General features: G+C 33.9%; 1 protein-coding gene and 1 pseudogene across 1 annotated transcript; both read right to left on the bottom strand.

Annotated features, from left to right (window-relative positions):
• Window positions 1-988: 988 nt before the first annotated feature.
• LOC127082596 (zinc finger protein 3-like) lies at window positions 989-1801 on the bottom strand. Its single transcript, XM_051022825.1, has one exon. The coding sequence runs from the start codon at window positions 1799-1801 to the stop codon at window positions 989-991; it is 813 nt and encodes a 270-aa protein (XP_050878782.1).
• Window positions 1802-8482: 6681 nt separating this feature from the next.
• Window positions 8483-9848, bottom strand: LOC127082595 (uncharacterized; annotated as a pseudogene).
• Between the last annotated feature and the right edge of the window lie 12598 nt (window positions 9849-22446).

Here is a 22446-nt window from a genome sequence, read left to right as displayed (position 1 = left end):
ATCCCAAACATATTGTAACACTTGTATAAATATATTGGATGGATTCTCATTCAAGGTTAATACAATGATCACTCCTCACCCTCAACTCTCACACTGACTCTCTCTCAAACACCTAACATGCAACATTATTCAAAATACAATTGTTATATATAAAAAAAAATATATTTATAATTACTCAAATTAGAGAATAAATTTATACATTATATTTAATGTTTTAATAAATTTTAAATTTCAAAGTTTAAGTGACAAATCAAGCCATCCCGATTCAACATCCTTTTTCATATTAATACAATGGTTAACATAATCACGTGTGCCAACTACAATTAAATCTATTTTTTTTTATAGAATTTGACTTAGCAGAAATATTTAAAATAAAAATAAGACAACTCTACCAATTTAATTACAAATTAAAATAATATAGTAAAAACATTAAAAAATTAAGCCAAAAATTTGAAATAATAGTATTTTAAAATTGGTAGAACGATTAAAATAAACAAATAATTAAATTAAACAAAAAATATTATATTTTATAATTTTTTAAACGGGTAACTTTTTTACTAATATCAATTTAAAACAATATATTAAAATTAATTTTTTTCTTAATACAAATTTAATAATATTTGAAATTAAAATAGTTATATTTTAAATAATTAAACTATATTTATATTTTAAAATCTCTGTTGGTAAATTTCGAAGAGAGATATTAATAAATTAAGAAAAATTATTGTGTTAAGATTTTTCAATTCATTCTAAAATAAAATAATGTAAAAGTTTAATTTGACACATTAATTCATTCTAACAATTACTATAGATAGTTTTCTTTTCTTTCATATGTTAGTGCACCATATATGTTCTATATATTATTTGTTAAATAACAGAAAAACCTAAATAAAATCATACAAAAGAAATTTAATTCTTATACAAAAAAAATTATAACTATAATTACTCAAATTAGAGAGTAAATTTTTATCAAGCAAAAACTAAATTTTCAAAGTTTAAGTGACAAATCCAACTCAGCTTCAGAAACTTCTTCCATGTTAATACAATGATTAACATGATCACTTGTGGCAGCTACAATTGAATTCTCTTCTTCCGAGTTTGACTTATTAGCAATATTTATGGAAGACTCTCCAACACCATCTTCTAAATTCTTAAGCAAATTCTTCAAAGTTGGAGTTACAGTATTTGCATTAACACTCTCATTCTGCAGTCCATCAAGAAAAGAATAGGTTTTCATCTCTTGCATTGGTGTCCATGCAGAAGTATGACAATAATTAAAAGGAGGTGACATCCAAGAATAGCTTGGCCTTGGTTTGTGAATCATAGATTCTACATTAATTCCAAGTGATCTATTATAGGATCTAAATCCATGATAAGGAATTGTAGAAAGATTAGGATAATTAGTGTAGTAAGGAAAAAGATGACGAGGAGTCTCAAAACCATTGTTTACCTTCTGTTCATGTTTTGCGAATGCGCGCTCTTTTTTATGAGCATTCTGGTGTCCTCCTAAAGCTTGCGCAGATGAAAATTGACTTTTACAATAATTGCATGGAAATTTTTTCAATGATTTCTTTTCGGTATTATCTTGTTTGTTGGACTTATTATTAGCCAAACTTGATGAAGATGAACCCACCACCATGTTCTTTGTAGGGTTGATAAAATCATGTTCTTGCAACTTTGACTCGCCAACAGAAGCATCCTCGGAGAAGTTGGAATTTGAAGGTTGAGGTTTTACAGCATCCTTCTCCTTCATTAATATCCCAACTGAAGTCGCAGAGAATTGATCAGAGTTTGCAGCCATTTGTATTTGAATGATTGATGAAAAGAGGAGCATAAAAGAGGGGTTATATATACATATATATTTAAGATTTGAATTAATGCAAATATCTTCATAATTAAATAAATCAAGAGATTTGATGAATTGAATTGTGCTGTTATTATTTATTTCCTATAAATATCTTCATAATAATCTTTTCCTAATAATGATTTTGAGTATTGAAATATTTCATATTGGAATTGTGACATGTCATTAGTATTAGTACACCGTTCCATTTATATAGTTCAAAACTTCAAATTTGTTTTAAAAAAAAACATCAAATTAATTAAAATTATTAAAAAATTAAAACCTAAAATACAATTTTTTAAATAATGGGTACAGTTCAAATAAAAAGTACTTCACAAAATTGAAAAATAATAAATTATGTTTGCTCATAGATTTTAAATATATAGACCAGACCGGTCTATTCGGGTGCCCGTTCTAACTTAAAAAATGAGTTCGATTTTTTTTTTTTATAAATATGTAATTGTAATAATTAAAAATGACATATCAAAAACGATATTGTATTCTATTTTTTTCATTGGATTTTTTTTCATTGAGTTTTTTTTAGTAAAATTTTATCGAGGCATATCCAAAACAAACATTTAAGAGGGAGTATTATGAATAATTGGATGTCTGTCTCCCAATAATCTCACTCCTTTTATAATAAATTGTATATATTACATTGCATATTTATGTGATGTTTTAATCTCGGACCGTTTCGGTCATCAGATCGGTTAGACCGTGAACCAGAGGGTAGAGCGGTCCGGTAAGGTCATTAGACCATAGTTACAATTGACTTGGTGAAAACCGGTGTGACCCGGCTGGTTCGCTGATCAAACCATCGAACCAGTGAATATTTTGATCCGCGGGTTGATCTTTTTATGTTTATATTTGACATAATTAGTCACCAAGTCCCTTAACTTATTTTAAGGTTTGCCTATATTTTGAATATGAGTACAAGCCATAACTCTTTCTAGCACCATTTCTAGTTAACCAACAACTCCAGCATCACAAAACAGCTCAATTGAAATTGATTTCCATTCTATGGTCTTTTTTTTTTGTTCATGTCATGAAGTAATGACAACAAGAAGTACAAAAAGAAAGTACATTTGATAAATGAAAGAGTGATGCTTCTGTAAGATACTAAAATCAGATCTAAAACCAAACACATAGTAAATCAGATTTGGAACTAGATCTAAAATCAAACACACAACAAATCCCTCGTTCTGATGCTTCTGTAAAAAACAAAGGAAGGGAAGAAAGATGTTAAGAAGGAAATGAAGGAAGATGAAGAAGTGGGTGGAGATGAATAGTTTATGAATGAGGAGAAAGAGAAAGAAGGTAGTGACTGCTAGGGTTCTGGGAAGGGAGGAGAGTCATGTTTTCATTTTTGGAATTGTAGTTTTTTTTAAAGAAAAAGCCAAAAAAAATGTCAAAAAAACCATGTCAAATATTAAAAATCCATTAGAACTGTCATGTAGGCGGTAGTTAATGTTTTTTCCAAATTTTTTAACAGAAATGATCAAATAGACTAACGAAACAGTTTTAAAGGACTATGATGTAACACTCTTTAATTAAGGGATTAAAGTGAAATATTAAATTAAGCTTAGGAGTCAAAAGATGCATTAAGCCTTTATAGTTTTAGTTTAATTATAATTTTGATCCCCTATTTTCATTTTTCTTAAGTTTTGATGCCCCTGATTTAAATTTTGATTTTATTAATATTTATAATTACGTTAATTATTTATAATAACTAAATAATGTTAAAATTGCAAAAATGAAATTTTGTCAAATTAGATATGTAAACCTTTCAAAATTATTAGGTTTGTAATTTTACCAAATGCACAATGAATTTCTTTGATGTTTAATTTAGTCAAAGAAAATAGAAATGTATTTTCTATAATTACAACATTTCTTTTTAGTTCATTCTCATTAAAACTATTTATTATTATTCATTCAATATAATATATAACAAGTTTAAAAAATTATAAAATTAATTATATAAATTAACAAAAGATTTAAAAAAAATCATGTTACCAAATAAAAATGAAATTATATTTTCATATTATTTTCAGTATGAATCTCATTATTTGAAAAAAAAAACATTATGTTAGCAAAGAGAGATGAAATTAAATTTTCACATTATTTTTTATTTTTCTACTCTATCTTTTATTTTTAACAATTATTTTTTATTTCTCAACTCTATCTTTTATTTTTAACTATTTATAAAGAGTATAATATTTATTTATGTTATATATTATTTTATTAGTTTATAGTATTATTATATCATACAATTACTTTTTTCAAGTTAATTATTATGTTTGCAAGTTATAATTTTATGTAAAAAATTTATTCAAATTATTTGCATCAGTAAATTTATAAATTTTTCTTTTATAGTTATGAAATTTATATTAATAAATGTATTATATATATATATATATATATATATATATATATATATATATATATATATATATATATATATATATATATAAAAATTTTATTCATATAAACTGAACTAGAAGTCATGTGGTACAACTAGTGACTCATTGGTCCGACTAGTAACTCAATTACCTAATAACTTGATTGGGTCGATCCTCAGTTCGAATTTTAAAACATTGATATAATGTCTTATAAATAAGATCAATCTTATTGTAGAAAATTACACCAATGACCTTTTTCTACACAACGATAACAAATATTTTCTTTATTTTTGCTACTCTGGCCACCTTTTTCATTCTTTTCATAATCTTTCCAGTTTTGGTGAAAAGATACGTTCTTATGATTACTATTGTGGTTGTGATCAAAACTAAGACCACAGGCATAATTATGGCCACGATCACGATTTTTCACATAGTGATTGTGTCTTGCTACATTTACTTCTGGGAATGGAGTTGTACCAGTGGGAGTGGAGTTGTACGGTGGATACAGGTGGTCTCACGTGTTGAATCACCCATTGCTGAGAGGGAGTTGGAAGATTGGTTCATGGATACTATAAAGCCCATGTTCTATGAAAGAATGGTGAGTAGCGTATCAACAACTTTCTCTGAATTAGTTGTTGTGGGCATCAAGGTTGAACTTGGATTGAAAAATGGCAAGATGATAACTGCCATCGAAACATCCAGTAACAATGTTAAAAAGTTTTCCGGAGGTTTTCAGAGGAAAATGAGGATGAAACAAATGTTGTGTACACCAGTCAAGGAAGAAATCGCTTATGGAGGAAGCAACGACGAAAAATTTCCCTATAATGGCCAACTTATCCAGTATAGTATATCAAACAACCAGATGTGGCAGCAGTCACACCGGTGTTCAACCAACTACAAGCTCTTGTCTATCAACTTATTTAACAAGCCCTAGTATATCAATAAGCACTTATGGAGCCAACTTATCAACAACCAAGGGCTCAAGCTCCGCATCCGCAGAATCCTCCTAATCAAAATAAGGGATAAAGGAATAAGGTCGTCTTTGATCCAATTCCTATGACATACAGTGAGTTGTACCCTTCTTTGTGTAAAAAGGACTAGTGGTTCCAAGGTCTTTGGGTCCTCTATCCGATCTTTTACCATCATGGTTCAACATAAATGCTCACTTTCCTTTTTATGGGGGAGCCCTAGGACATGATCTAGAAGGATGTTTTGCATTGAAGAGTAAGGTACACGAGTAAGTAAGAAGCAAGATCCTGTCATTCAGAGATGTGGGACCTAACATAAAGAATAATCCTTTGCCCACGCATGGTGTTGTTAATTCCATTGAAAATATATATGATGCTTATGTGATAATTTTTTTTTGAAGATGTTAGAACTCCTTTGCAAGTGTTCCATGAAAGACTGATGGGAGTTGGCTTGGTTAGTACTGTCGTACCTCAAGGAAAATGTGGGAATACGACCTAGCGAAACGCAATCGCACGCTCGCAATGATGGACTGAACAGAGTCGCCACCGAACTTTATTTATTCCTAAAAAGGAAAGGGGAAATATCGATAAAACCCAAGACAAAACGACAATGATGTTGGTCGTCGCAACCAAATCAAGGTTCGGGAGTCGATTACGCAAGGGGAAGGTATTAACACCCCTCACGTCCGTTGTACTCAACGGGAACCATTAGGTTAGTTGTGTGCATTAGTGTTAGTTTGAAATGTTAGGCTTTTCAAGTTATTAGGTGGGAAAGAAAGAATAGAAGAGAGAAGAAATGTTTTTGAATTTTTAACGAAGGACTAAACCTAAGTTTTTCTATTAGTGGGCCTGACAAGATTTACAAATCCTGCTCCTACGTATCTCAACAGAGAAATCAAGGCTTACGTAGTTCTGGGTAGAAAAATGTTTGTTTGTTGGTCGATTTTAGCGAAAGCTACTTTGTGTCAAATCGACGAAAACATTGTTGGACTACCCAAAACAGGTGGAAAAACATTGCCTTACATTGTTTTGAAACAAAGTACGTTTCGTTTATGAAAAGGTTTAAGAGTCAATCGCACGGCGGCGAGAAAAAGAAATTGATTGGTTTGAAGTGTTTTGAATAATGGCGAAAACTTGGATGAGTGAGATATCCATCTCGAATCCTAGTCTCAGGAGTGCGTGGTATCCACCACGTTCCATTTCCATCTTATTTGCAAAAATGTTTAATAAGAATTAAGTGTTTTTGAGGTTTGATTGAGAAAGGGTTTGAGGAAATCACATTGACAATTTTAAATGATGACGAGAGCTAAGATAGGCGAGGTATCCACCTCGAATCTTAATCTCAGGAGTGCATGGTATCCACCACGTTCCATTTCCATCTTTATTGAAAGGTGTTTAGATAGGAATTAAGTATTTTAAGTTTTTGTTGTGAAAATGGCTCGATATTGGATCAAGCATTGATGGACGTTTAAGAGAAATTTGAATAAAGTGTTTGATAGAAACAGAATAGATAAATTTGGATGATGGCGAGAGCTAGGATAGGCGAGACATCCATCTCGAACCCTAGTCTCAGGAGTGCGCGGTATCCACCACGTTCCATTTCCATCTTTATCGAAAAGGTCTTAAATATGAATTAATACTTTTTTTTTTATTATGAAAAATGGCTTGACGTTGGATCAAGCATTTGGTGAAGTTTTTGAAAGAAATGGAATAGAATGGTAGGGAGAAAATGATTGATTTGTTTTATTGAGAAAATACTCGACGTTGGATCGAGTCTTATTTTTTGATATTTTTGGAAATGGTTGATTTTATTCTTGTGTTAGTAGCTAACTAAACAGTCAAACAAATAAAGAAATGAAAAGCAGTAAAATTATTACACATCGGGGGAGTGGGGCACATTTTGTCAAATGGGGATTCAAAGTACTGGAATAATTAAATCGGGCCCAAACAACAAATAATGCAATGTATGAGTGTAAGTGCAAGAGAACTTTCTCATTGTAAGAAGGCCCAAGAGTAAGCCATGTGAATAAATAACACAACAAGTTATATATACAAAACACTCAAAAATTTAATCGAAAGAAACAACATCGGGACGTGCACGGATAAAAATCGGGATGCGAGGATGCGAATCAATGTCGCATAACGCAATGACATGCAAGACAGATGGAAATTGAAAAAAAGCAAACAAGAAATCTAGATAATGTGCTCAAAGCCGGTTTGCACATATTAACAACAATCGAAATGTCATATGTGATTAATCAAAACGCGGCAAAATACCATCAATGTACCGATAAAAATAATCGTGGATAAACAACATGGGAATTGTTGAACCCATAAATTAAAATCGATGTTTAACAAATAAAAATAAAATAACGGCGAAAGAATAAAAGCTAAAGTCGAAAAATGAGAATAAAATAAAACAAAATGATTAATAATAAAATAAATCCTAAATCAATCAAAGATTAAAAATTGAATAAAGTGAAAAAACTAAGACCAAAGTGCAGCACAGGGGTATCAAACCCGCCACCCATGGTTTGCCAATACTGATGCTTAACCAATTCTCCCACCGGTCTACTGTGACATAATTAGCATGGGAGAGCAACAAAAACCATCGGAAACGCGTAAGTGCAAGCAAAAATAAAATAAACATAACCAGAACAGTAGGGAGCAGAACTTTCCAATGGACTTAAGCATCAACAGGTTTTGATAAACATATTCATCTTAATCCAGCGATCATTTTCTTTCATTTGAACATCAAAATTTTACAGCAAGATAAACAAACAAATGGAAGCTTCAAGGAAGCTAAAACGGAGAAGTGGAAATAGGAACTCGAAAAGGAAACTAACCGGTTGCGGTGAGATTGACCGACGGATGTAGGTAAGGTTTCGTCTGAGCCGGTCTTTGATCTTCTTGTCCGTCGACTCCTTTTTTTCTCTTAGTGAACAGTAGCGGCTCCTCTAAGGAATTAGGGTTTTTCGGCTCTCCCTCTTTATGAACAGTGGCCTCTCTTATATGTGACTCATCTCCTCTCTGCTGTGTTGTTGTGTTTCCTCAGAGTAGTGGGAAGTGTCTGTACGGAACACGTTTTGAATTTTGTCCATATTCAACTTGTGGTCCCCTTCTCAATTCTCTTCATTTCTAAAACTTCACTGTTGGTAAGAAACAATTCACCACTGTAACTCACTTGAATATGTGTTTTCTCTTTTTTTTTGGAATTTGGACTGATTTTTGTATGTTTGAGTTGTTTGGATCATGGATTAAAAATGTCGATGAAGGTGCGGCGATTCAGAGGAACTGTGTTTCACCTCAAGTCTCACAATAGTCACATATACAGATGGATCGCATTCTGAAGCTCAACCTCGTCGGTTTTGTCTGCACAGATGCTTAATACAATGTTTTTCTGCATACAAAGTTGAACTGTGGCGCTTTGTTCTTGAATCCAGCTACCTTTAGCATATCACCAATTCTATAACGGTATAGTCCGGCATAAGTAGTAACAACAAGTTCATACTCTTGACCGAGTTTGGCATCAACAAGTTTAACGAGCTCTTTCTGTTCTTCACACAGGTAGCTTTGGATAAAATTCTCAAGACATTTATGATGTCCTTTCAAGGAGTCCATGTGCAAAATGCGAGATACTTTGGAAGATTCTTCTTCAGGCTCCTCCTTCTTCTCCTCCTTGGCAGCAGCAGGTTCATCATAAGTTATATTGGCAGCAGCAGCAGCAGCTACAACAAACTTACTTGGATCCTTGAGATACTCCTTAACCTCGTCAGCCTCGGGGTAGGAATATCCTGTTGCCACTGCAATGGCAAGAACATTCTTGTAGGCATTCACAAACATGTGTGGAGCAGCTGACAATGTTGGGTATGAGATGGCCAATGAAAATGATGTAACCATTGATATACCAATAGCAAACTTGGCAACAAGGTCATCATCAGTAAGATCCAAAACCTCAGGGCTAAACACGGAGCCATTATCATAAACAGAAAGGACCACAAGACCATATGAAAAGGGCCTAATGCCTAACTTGGCAAGCAATGCAGCTTCAGAAGATCCAACCTTGTCTCCCTTCTTGATGAGTTCAACAGGTGTAAAGATTTCAACAGTACCCTTGTTAATCTTTGTGGGAATGTTGAGCACCTGGAAGAAAGAGGTTTAGGATGGGTCGAGTCCTGATAATCCTCCATTAGTCCAGAACCTAACCGAATTATCACTGAAAGACTCTTTATGTGTGTCTTCATATTTGAAGATGTTATTGACCTTACCAGTTTTTTCGTCTGATAATTTTGAGCCAGAAAATGATGTATCAGTACTAATTGGTGCTGACACTGTATCATTAACAGTAGAAGAATCAATGGAGGTATGAGTTCCTACTAAGTGATCCAAAGAAAAATTATCACTTGTATGAGGATCCCTTTCCAAGATGGGACTCGCAGAGGGATGAGAACAAGCTTCACTCTTGGATATTTGTTTGCTTCACACAAGCCATTTTCTGCATGCATTCCTGTCATTGTTTCCAGAAGAACACTCGTGTTCCTCAAATTCAAATGCATCCTGCTACTGATGTGAATGAAAAAGAAATTGGTACTGTTGCGGCAAAACCGAACTTGTCCTCTTGTGACTTAAACCTTCCATATATTCATGTGATAAGATGCTTTGCTCATATGCCATATCATGATTGAATGAACGAAATGAATGAAATATGAATGAGTATGTAGAATTCCTTTAATATGAATGAAAATATTTCAACATGAGTGAAGAAAATATGAATACAAATTTGGAATGTGAAAAACGTAAAAATATGAAATAGTAAGAAAATATGAATGCAAATTTGGAATGTGAAAAATGTAAAAATATGAAATAGTAAGAAAATATGAATGCAAATTTGGAATGTGAAAAAACGTAAAAATATGAAATAGTAAATATGAACATGAATGAAGGAGCATGTATGGAATTTCTTTGAATTATGAATGAATGAGAAAATGAATGATGAATGATGACCCAAAACAAAATGTTTTGCACTTGACACATAATTTCTTTGAAAGAAAGTGAGAACTAGTAATGTGACAAGGCGAGATGAATAATCACTTCGATAAAACTAGAACGAAAGATGAAACATGAGGCTCACTTGATTGCGACCAATGAAAGAGTTTTCAAATCTCGCATGGCTAAGGAGAATAATCATCTTATACCAAAAATCAAGAAACAAAGCCCAAAAGACAAACATGGATTGGTCGTGGTAGCAAGTTCAACAACAAACTTTTTTTTTGATAGTATCATGACCAGATGGAATGGTCATGAAGAAAGAATGCAAATGAGTGATTGATGGGGAAAAATTTTCAGGGCCAAAATCGGGGTATGACAAGTACTTGCCATGATAACTGTGAAGAGTGTGTCATTCATCCAAAAGGATGTAAAATGGTACAAGCCGATATTTAAAACTTGATGGATCAAGGGGTTTTACAAGTTTGTGGTCTTGCAACAGATGAGGAAGTTTCAATATTTGAACCTTGTTTCAATCTACCAGAACCTATTGAGATAACCTATCAGCGAAAGGATGTTGTTTAGTCAACTAGTCATCCATCACCTATGGTAGTCTCTATGCCTACTTTTTTTACATTTGAAAGCACCAAGGTCGTGCCTCGGAAATACGACATAACTATTGTGGATAGTGAGTCTGAAGATGTTGAACATGAGAAGAGCCTGGAGGTTGTTGGTGTCAATGTCATAAACATCGCGGAAACGAGTACACTAACCTGTAGTTGTCGAATTTATACTCTCGATTTCAATATGACCTCTCAAGTACCAATAAAGGAATCTTCAATCGTACTTCCTTCTAATGAGTCTGAGGCGGTACAATCTGGTGAAGCTGTTGAATTTTTAAAAATGATAAAGAAAAGAGACTACAAGATAGTCGATCAGCTGCATCAAACACCATCAAAGATACCTATCATATCCTTGCTTTTGAACTTCCAAGCTCACAAGGAGGCTCTACTAAAATTGATTGCCCAAGCTCATGTTACTCAAGATATAATGGTTGGCCATTTCGATGGAGTGGTCACTAATATCACAGCTTGCAACACTTTAAGCTTCAGCAATGAAGAGTTGCCTAAGGATGGACAGAATCACAACCGCGCCTTACACGTGTCCATAAAATGCCAATAAGATGCTTTAGTTAGGGTTATAGTTGACATTGGATCTTCCCTTAATGTCCTAACAAAGAGGGCACTGGCTAAATTGTCTTACTATGGATCAAAGATGAAACCTAGTGCCCTAATGGTAAAAGCGTTTGACGGGTCCCATAGGACATTAATTGGGGAGGGAGAGCTACCAGTCTAAATTGGCCTGCATGTATTCCCAATCACTTTTCAAGTCATGTATATTAATCCTGCTTATATATGTCTTTGGGACGTCCATGGATACATGCTGTTAGGGTAATAACTTCTACTTTGCACCAGAAAATGAAGTTTGTCGTTAATAACAAGCTCATCTTGTCTCAGGCGAAGAAGATTTTATCATCACTCAACTCTCCTTCTTTAGATACATTGAGTATGATGAGGATGCCTTGGAAACTTCTTTCCAGGAACTCGAAATAGCCAATGCCACGTTTGTGGAAGTAAATGACCATGTTGAGAAGGCCAGTTTTTCATTTTCATCTTTGAAGAGTGTGAAATCAGTAGTTGAAAGTGAAAGCCCTGCAGGTTAAGGGTAAGTCATTGATATAAGCGAGAAGAATGACTGTTTAGGTTTAAGGTACAAGCCTTCTTCTAAGAAAGGAGCCCTGATCCTTGTAAAGGACCACATTCGAAGCATCCAAGAAGTGTTCCTCAACATAAGCTTTGTCCATGGAGATCAAGTCAGTGCCATTGAAGATGACGCCGTAGAGAAAGAAATTTAAAATCTGGTATACCAGTGTGAAGCAACCTTGACAAATTGGGAGGCAGTTGAGATTCCATAAGTTATTCCTACGTCAAAGTAATTGTGTTTCTTTTGTTTTTCAAAATCCTTATCTCTGTCCAAGGCTGATGGATCATTTGTAGGTCTACTTTAAATTTCAAAATATCATTATGATAAAGAAAGAGCATTTTGTTCAAGTTCTCATTGTTCATTTAGTGTTTTTCTTTTCAAAAACTGGAAACCTTTTCAAAAACTACAAAAATATATTTCTTTTGCATTTCAATTTTCACTTTTCTAAAAAATAATCATTTCAAAAACATGCAGAATAATTAATAAATCATTTGAATTCGATGACCCTATTACTTCCTCTAACTTTGGACTCCCTATCAACCAAGAAGAATATGAGAGTGAGGAAGATTGTTATATCCCTAAAGAAATGGCAAGGCTGCTCGAGCACGAGTCCAAAGCCCTTCAGCCACATCAAGAGTCGGGGGAGACAATCAACCTTGGATTGAGGAAGAGAAGAAAGAGGTCAAAGTTGGGAATACACATGGGGAAACTATCAAGGAAAGATTGATCAAATTTCTACAAGAATATATGGATGTATTCGCATGGTCCAGGATATGTCGGGTCTAGACACTGATATTATTGTACAAAAACTTCCGCTTCAGCTAGTCAGTCCGCTAGTGAACCGAAAACTACAAAGAACAAGACCCGATATGGATCTGAAGATTTGTGAAGAGGTCAAACGTCAGTTCGATGCTGGTTTCCTAATAGTTATGAAGTACCCTCAATGGGTAGCTAACATTATGCATGTACCTAAGAAAGATGGCAAAGTCAGAATTTGTGTCGATTATAGGGATTTAAACAAAGCTACTCCAAAGGACAATTTCCCTCTGCCACAGAATGATACTCTGGTAGATAACACTACTAAGACCACATTCATTACCCCTTGGGGAACATTTTGCTACAAAGTTATGCCTTTTGGTCTCAAGAATGCATGGGAAACTTACTAGAGAGCGATGGTTACCCTTTTCCATGATATGATGCAAAAGGAAATTGAGCTCTATGTCGATGATATGACCACTAAATCTCACAGTGAAGAGGATCATATGGACCACTTGCAGAAGTTGTTTGAGCGCCTCAGAAAATTCCGATTATGATTGAACTCTACTAAATGCACATTTGGGGTTCGATCAGGGAAGTTGCTTGGTTTCATCATTAGTCAACAACAAATTAGGCAGATCCTGATAAAGTCAGAGTAATACAAGACATGGTTGCTCCACGTACCGAGAGGGAAGTCATAGGATTCCTTGGACGATTGAACTACTTTCCAGGTTTATCTCTCATATGACTGCTACGTGTGAGCCCAGTTCAAGTTACTTCGAAAGGATCAGGCAATTGATTGGAACTCTGACTGCCAAAAAGCTTTTGAGAGGATTAGAGATTATCTACAAGAGCCTCGTATTTGTTGGATAGTAGTTTGAGTGTCAGGTTTTTGTTATCGTCTCCACAGGGATTGTGAGATATCGCCTCCGTTCGACAGTTGTTCAATTCTTAACTTATCGTAACAAGGGGTTTTTTGGTTTTAGGTCACGGTAGCTTCCATAAAAGGTAAGCAATCGCAGTAAAAGTTTTGGTTTTTCGATATGAGAAAGATTGTCAAAGTTAGGGTTCGACGATCACTTTGCATGCATATGTTCGATCAACAAAACTCATAAACTCCTTTAGATGATAAACTATTTCACAAAGTCCTCCCAATGTGTTTATCTCTAACACACATTGTGGGTTTTCCCATTTTGACCATTGTTGATCTCTCACACAATCTATCAAAATGACAACTTTTTGGTTCAACTTTATGGTGAACAAAATCATTCATTATTATCTCTAGCTAACAAACAAGATTGGATGAAAACCTAGGTAAAGAGTTGGAAAACATCTCTCGATCATAAACCAATACAAAGAGTTATCAATAAAACAAAGTTTTCACCATATATTCATCATTAAAGAGTTTACAAATGAAGATCATCCCATATTCACACAAAGCTTATGATCATCTACATCTAACCTTGACAAAATGAAGGACTTAGCTACTCATTTTCATGGTAGCTTGGTCAACAATTTTCGGTTGAAGGTTGATCAACATCCGAGTCGAAGAATCGAGATTGGATGGGAATCCACCTTCTTTTTGTGGAATATTGTTAAGAGATGAAGAAAAATGGGTTTCTAGGTTACAAAAAAAATGATCCCAAGAAATGCTGAAAAATATCTAAGTCTAAAAGTTCTTCTTTCCAAAAAGTAGCCCCTGCTACTTATAGTACTGGTTCCTGAGTTGTCATGCTCGCTAGGCGAGCAGAATGGTTCACCTAGCGAGCCCCAAAATAGGCCACCAGAAGTGCCTGCGCCCAGAAGAATCATCCAAGTCCAAAATGTATACGTTCGCTAGGCGAAGCCCACGCTTCCTCCTTCGCTCCAACGAGTTTTGATGTTTTACTACTGGAATTGCTCGCTGGAAGCTCGTTAGTGGCTCGCCTAGCGAGTAAGTGCTAGCTATGATTTTGTCCAAGTCTGGGAGTGTTCGCTACTTCCCTCGCCACAACGAGTTTGCTGATGTTTGCTACCGTAAAATTCTGGGAACGTTCACTGGCAGCTCGCTGGGAGCTCGCCTAGCAAGCACTTCGCTACATCACTCGCCTAGCGAGCATGCTGATGAATACTTCCTTTCTTGGTTCCTTTGCCAACTTTCTTGTGTCTTTGTTTTCTACTCTTTCATGTCTAATTCCTGCACAATAACACACAAATTAAGGGTACCAAGATCATTTCACATTGTATTGCAAATCATCAAAAGCAAGGGCGGTTTCGAACACTTTTCTCGACAAAATGGAGTGAAAGATACCCACATTTGATAGCTCAAATAAGCACTTTTGGGCATCTAACAGTATTCTAATTCCATCTATTCATAGGAAACCATTATTTATGTATCTTATTGTTCTTGAAGAATCAATGGGATGCGTATTGGGGAAACATGATGAAACCGACCGGAAGGAACATGCCGTTTACTATCTAAGTAAGAAGTTTACCGATTGTGAAACTCGATATTCACTGTTGGAGAAAACTTGTTGTGCTTTAGCATGGACCGCTGGTCGTCTGAGGCAGTATATAATTTGTCATACTACTTTATTGATCTCAAAAATGGATTCAATAAAGTATACCTTCGAAAATCCTGCCTTAACTGGAAGACTTGTGATCGAGAAAATAGAAAGTGTACTATTTTTCCGATGTAGTAATAATAAGGAGATTTCCCAAATATCGATCTCGAAGACTGCATAGTAATATTAGTTTAAATCGTGCTTCAACTGAACAAAAACAAGAGTTTTTTGGGTTGGAATGAATCCGCACTATAATTAATTTAAACAGAATGTAAAATATGGCTTTTTACACAAATATGAGAATTATGCCAGGGCACGGTGTGTGATTTTTTCCTGTAATGACCTTGAATGTAAATCTCCTTAACTCGTTCAAATATTCAATTACCAGATCTTAATATTGTTTCCTCCTAAAACTTTAGAGGGAAACCTTTGGTCATTCATCCTAATATCTAAGTCCTTAGGGAATTATGATGAAACCAAACTTTTGAATTAACAAGATATATCCAGTAACTAGGGTACCCCTAGCCCTAGGTGATATCTACTAAAGTATAATCGTGTAAAAACCTTAACAATTGTGATCCCACAAATTGTTAACCATATAACAATCCTTATTTGTCTAATAACGAGAGCATTAAAAACATTGCACAATTAAATTGAATAACAAACATAAAATTGAGGGAATTAGGAATTCAAAGTCATTACATGATCAAACCAAGGACCCCCCCTGGTATTGGGGGTTTAGCCGCTCATATTATTAAAAGAAAATACAATATTCAAATTAGACATTACAAGATATGGGGATTCCGTTGATCTTCAATCGCGATCGCTCTTGAAGGACCTCCATTCTCCGAAACTCTTGACAATACCAATCTTTAATCGCACAATTCCTTTGTCCTGCAAAAAGTCCTTTTCTTTTCCTCAAAAAGTCTTCTAAATAGTCACTGATCAAATAACCGATGTAGAAAATACCCAAAATGCCCTCCGAAGTCAGAAACTCTAAAAATAAAATAAAATCAGAAGATGAGGCATCCAAGCCAACACAGGGCGTGTCAGGCAACACGGCTGACCGTGTTGGCTTACTGTTTCTCTACTTCCACAATGTCAGTGCCAGACTTGCTGACACGGGCACCTGTGTCAGCCCACTGTTTTTCTTCCAAATTTCTTCTTTTATCCTTCTCCTGACACGGGCCGTGTCAGGCGACACAGGTGGCTGTGTCGGGGCCACTGTATCTTTAAAAAATCCTTCTCCGCGAGTCCGGAACGCCCGATTTCCTTGACGAGTCTTTGGGAATTCTTGCTTGAACCTGAAAACCAATCGAACTACAAAAAAAAGCATAAAATGTAATACATTGGCATAAACTAATGATAATAACCAAACACTAATGGAAATGCGAACATACAACTTACTTGACAAAATAATGAAAAACATAAAACAAAGTGTTACCGATTTTGCGAGTTCATGCCTAATAAGTGTCAGAAAACTAGTAGAATTGGTGACCGATCAACTTGCCTGTTAGCAGATGCTATTGTCTGAATATGACATCTAGTACGTAACTTAGAAAGCTACCAAAGGAAGTATGTTGTCTGACTACCTTACACACAAGTCTGTCGAAGACTACCAGCCTTTGAAGTTCGACTTCCCCGACGAAATGTTACGAAATCCCAAGCCTTGACGAAGGACCTGAACCAGGATCCCGATGGAAGCTTATGTTCGATGATTCCTCCAATTATATGGGAAATAGTGTGGGGATGGTTTTGATGAACCCAAATGGTGGTTACACTCCTTTTACAACAAGGTTATACTTTGATTGCACGAACAATATAGCGGAATATGAGGCGTGCATCCTGGGTATTGAAGCAGGAATTGACCTCTGAATCAAAATCCTTGAGGTATGTGGAGACTCATCCCTAGTAATCTACCAATTCAAAGATGAATGAGAAACCTGTGATACCAAGTTGATCTTGTATCGTGCTTATATCGTGGAGTTGATAAAATACTTTGATGAAATCACCTTCTGTCATATCCCAAGGATAAAAAATCAAGTAGCTGACGCTTTGGCAATGTTAGCCTTAATGTACCAAGTCAGGTTCCACAATGAAGCCCCTCTAATCTAGATAGAGCAGAAAGTTGAGCATGTCTACTGTCATTTGGTTGAAGAAGAGGTTGATGGTAAACCTTGGTTTCACGATATTAAATTTTATTTTCAAAATCAAGAGTACCTAAAAAGTGATACAACATTGGGAAAGAAAACCTTGAGGAAGTTAGCATCCAAATTCTTCTTGAGCAATGGTGCACTATACAAGAGAAACCACGACATGGTTCTGCTCAGATGTATGGATAGACACGAAGCAAACACGTTGATCAAAGAGATTCATGAGGGATCCTTTAGAACCCATGCTAAAGGGAATGGCATGGCTAAGAAGATCTTAAGGGCTTGTTACTAATGGGTAACCATGGAGTATGACTGCTTCAACTATGCCAGAAAGTGTCATAAATGCCAAATTTATGTTGATAAAGTGCATGTGCCGCCAATGATGCTAAATGTTTTGACATCGCCATGGCCTTTCTTAATATGGGGCATCGACATGATTAACACCATCGAGCCTAAAGCTTCCAACGGTCACAACTTCATCCTGGTCTCCATTGATTACTTTACCAAGTCGGTAGAAGTTTCCTCCTACGCCAACATGGAGATTATTTGCCGCTATGGGGTTCCAAGTCAGACCATTACAAACAATGGAATGAATCTGAACAACAATACGATCGAAGAGTTATGTGAGAGCTTCAAAATTGAGCACCAAAACTCTTCCCCATATCGTCCAAAGATGAATGGAGATGTTGAAATCGTTAATAAAAACATCAATAAGATCCTGCAAAAGATGGTGAAAACCTACAATCATTGGCACAAAATGCTACCCTTTGCACTACAACTAAGGCAACCCTTTCCTTGGTATATGGGATGGAAGCAGTTTTCCCAATCGAAGTGGAGATACCTTCGATGAGAATCTTAATGGAGATCACGCTAGAAGAGGCTGAATGGATCCAAAATAGATTTGACCAGTTGAACCTCATTGACGAGAACCGTATGACCTCCCTGTGCCATGGACAAAAATCATATAAAGCATTTTAATCACCCAAATAATTAAATAAAAAGAAATAAAATTCAATTAAATAAATTAATCAAATTTGGGGTGTTACAATGACGGGAAGACACCTAAGGGGCGGCGACTGTCATGGCCGTGACGAGCTGATTGTCATCCTTGTTCTATCAATTTTTGGATGTTTGAATCGATTTTTCTTAGAGGTTCTGATTCCTCGAATTATTTCATACTACCTCCGTTTTTTATTATAATTCGCTTTGGAAAAATATTTTGTACTATAATATAAGTCGTTTTATAATATCAATGAATCATTAATGCTATTGTTCCCATTATATCCTTAAATATTTATTATTCTCTCTTCTTTCAATTATGTTAATTTGTCTTTCCAATATAATCAATGAAGAATAATTTTGTAAAATCCTTCACAATTTCTCTTTTTCATATCATAATTATTACATTTTTTAATACGTGTGAAAAGTCAAAAACAACTTATAATAAAAAAACGGAGGGAGTACTATTTAAGTGATAATTGTGGAGAAAAGACTTATGTTCGTTTATGATCAATTTAAATACTGATATCCACCTCACAAGTATGAAATATTGAATATTGATGGTTTAAGTTTAAGGTGAACCAATATTTAACCCTACCTGACAATGTTGATATGTTCATGTTCACAAGAACCAGTGATGGCCTTTACATGCAGTGTTAATAATTTGTGTAGGAGGTTTGGATGGATAAATACATGTGTTTGTAACATCATGTATATCGGAGTTAGCTTAGGACTTTGCTCCAGTGTTTAGGACTTCGGTCTAGTGTTAGGACCACTCAATAATATACCTCTAATATCCAATGATTGGTACCACATGCATGGGAGTAGAGGACATGTATTCATTACTATTAATGTGTATACCATCCTTGCTATTTTTACACCATTTCATTTATTAAAACGATATATCTAATTAAAATTATATATTTTAAATTAATTGAAATAATATTATTATTATTATGAAGAAATTATTAAAAAATTAGGTGAAAATAATAAAGTATATGAATATTTGTTTAGGACACTGTTCGAAAATTAATGTGAGTTTTTTATTTTCAATAATTAAATCAAAACATGTGAGATTAAATATATTCGAATTATTTTTTTTTTATAATTTGAAAATAGTTTTTCCCTAAACCTTTAAAAAATTAATTTATAAGATTTTATATTAATATTATGATCTCATAAAAAATACAAAAAATTCTTGGTAATAAAATTTAGAAAATTACAAAAATAAAAAATTTAGAAAACTATTAAATATTTTTTTAGAGATAAATTTCTTTAAGAAATAAATATAGTATATATTTATGATTTAAAAATAAATGGAAATAAATTTGTATATTAATATATTGCCCCCACAGTTCAAAATCTCTGACTCCGTCCCTGTTTCTACATATATATTTTATGTAGATAACTCCCAAGTCGAGACTAAGGAGTGATAGATGTTGTTTTATTGAAGATGGCGTAATTAGCCTCTTCAGTTTATTTTGCTTCTATTTTATGTTTCCTCCGGACCTTTGTCAACTATTAGTATATTCCATATTTTGCTATGATTTTGTAACAACCGGTTGGGAATAATTTTCTATATCTCATAAGTTGTTTAAACTAATTTCTCATGCTATGTTTGAAATTTAATTTTCTACTTTTGGAATGAAAGTTTAATGTTTTGTCAACGTGACACCCTTAATGCATTTTAATATTTTCTGCAATGTTTCATAAATTAATATCAAGGTTTAAGGTGTTACAACTACATGTAGAGTACTTCTCTGAGTATCTATGAGATCAAGTTGTGTTTAAAATTATAGAGTGTTAGGAACAAACTCCTTTTGTGTGTTTATTGTTGTCCCACGTCTTGAGTGAATGGCTCCTTGTTTTCCATATTTTCAAGGTTATTCCACTCTTCATTTGAATCATGGAATTCTTCTTTATTGCTTTCGTCATCATGTTCCTGATTTGCATTCTCGTTTTCTCAATGTCCTTCTCACTTGACTAGGTGCGTACTGTTGTATTATCCATATGCTATTTATCTTGATTTCTTCCTTATTCTGTACAATATCTTTTACATGCCCCTTGGTGGTTCATTTTGCTTTACCCTGATAAGTGTATGATTGTCTTCCAGCTGCCGATTAGTAATGTCTTTAGCCTTGTAGTTACTTTTATTTAATTGGATGAATTAGGTAAAACACCATATGTACAAGATGTATTATAGGCAACATGAAGAACACGGTATTTCATCTTGTGTTCTAACATTTAAGTGTGATGGTGTTTGTTGCTAAGAAGAGTTGTTCAGATAAAGTGCTTGATAGAACCAATTAAGAAATAGGCTTAAGGTTTGGGTTCTGACTATCTTCAGATGTCCTTCAGAAGAGTTGCGGTGTTGACTTCTTTAGAAGATGAAGACGCCTGTGTTTGGGAAGAAGTTGAAAAGATTTGGATTTGGATTAATTAGAGAATAATTTATTGGATATACCTTGAAGGAATATATAGTCAAAGATTCAATCTATAAAGAAGACTTATATGAAGAGAGTTATCTTGGATGTTCTGGTGTCACATGTGGAACACGATGTTCTAACATGTGTGCTGCGACATCTGATTTACGTCAACAGGCATCACATGTGTTGAGACACATGTGAAACACGATGTTCTAACATGTGTGCTGCGACATCTGATTTACGTCAACAGGCATCACATGTGTTGAGACACATGTGAAACACGATGTTGCAACATGTGTGCAACATAAGACCCTGGTTTATTAGGCCAATATTGTTGCATTTTTAGAGCAGGAATCTGGTTAAGATTCAATCAGATTTGTTGCTAAATTATTGCAATACATTTGTGTGATTTGTTTGACAATTATTGAAGATCAAATCAATTTAAATGGAGATTTAAGTTTAAATTTGAATTAATAACAAATCATATATTTGTTGGAGATCTTTATGGAGAAAATCAAATACAACAATATATGCTATTATTCAAGACGAAATTAAATCAGAAATCCGAAGGAGAAAAGTCTAGAATTGCATTGCTATTTAAGGAGACTCAAGGTGTGCATGTTTTGAAGATACCTAGTGTTAGAGTTTATCTTTTGAATCTTTGTTTGTGTTATCTTTGTGCTCCAGTCTAGCACTTCCTTTAATAACTCAAGGCATAGAATTTAGTTTGTTATTTGAGTGTAAAATTTTGTTCCAAGACACTAAGTCTGTAAACTTGAGAACAAAGTGTTTCTTGTATTTCACTCTAATACTATAATAAAGATTAGTGTCGAATCTTTGTGTACATCACTCTATGTTTCAGTAACTTGTCATAGTTGGTGGTTTGTCTTACATGAATTGCAATTTCAATAAATCATCAAAATGCTATGATAAAAATCCAATACACAAAAAAAAAATTAATCAAAAGTCAAAATATCTATAATTAAAGTTATTTTTTATAATATATAATTATATTTTTGTTGTAGCATTTTTAATTATTACAATTTCATATTTATAAAAAAATTAAATCCATTTTTAAAATTAGAAGGGACATCTGAATTGATTGAGTATGTATATTTAAAAATTACGAGCAAAGATAGTTTATTATTTTTCGATTTTGAGAAGTACTTTTTATTTTAACTTTTCCCATTATTTAAATAATTGTATTTTTTATTCTAATTTTTTAATAATTTTCATTAATTTGATGTTTTTTTTTAAAACAAATTTAAAGTTTTGAACCACATATATGTGGAACGATGTACTAATACTAATAACACGTCACAATTCTACTATGAAATATTTCAATTATCAAAATCATTATTGGGCAAAGATTATTAGGAAACTTATTTAAATCTTATTTACTAAAATCCTACCGAACGGTGCAAATCTTGATTCACATCAGTTCAATTTATTACATTTATAGTAAATAAATAATAAGAAAACAATTCAATTCATCAAATCTCTTTACTTATTGAATTATGAAGATACGTGCATTAATTCAAATCTTAAATATATATGTATATATAACCCCTCGCTTATGCTCCTCTTTTCATCAATCATCCAAACACAA

The sequence above is a fragment of the Lathyrus oleraceus genome, chromosome 5 (assembly GCF_024323335.1).
Source record: "Lathyrus oleraceus cultivar Zhongwan6 chromosome 5, CAAS_Psat_ZW6_1.0, whole genome shotgun sequence".
In the NCBI taxonomy this organism is placed as follows: Eukaryota; Viridiplantae; Streptophyta; class Magnoliopsida; order Fabales; family Fabaceae; genus Lathyrus; species Lathyrus oleraceus.
This window is presented reverse-complemented; position numbering and strand designations above follow the sequence as displayed.

Excerpts from the sequence above, each read along its gene's own strand:
- LOC127082596 (XM_051022825.1), bottom strand. The coding sequence starts at position 1,801 with ATGGCTGCAAACTCTGATCAATTCTCTGCGACTTCAGTTGGGATATTA.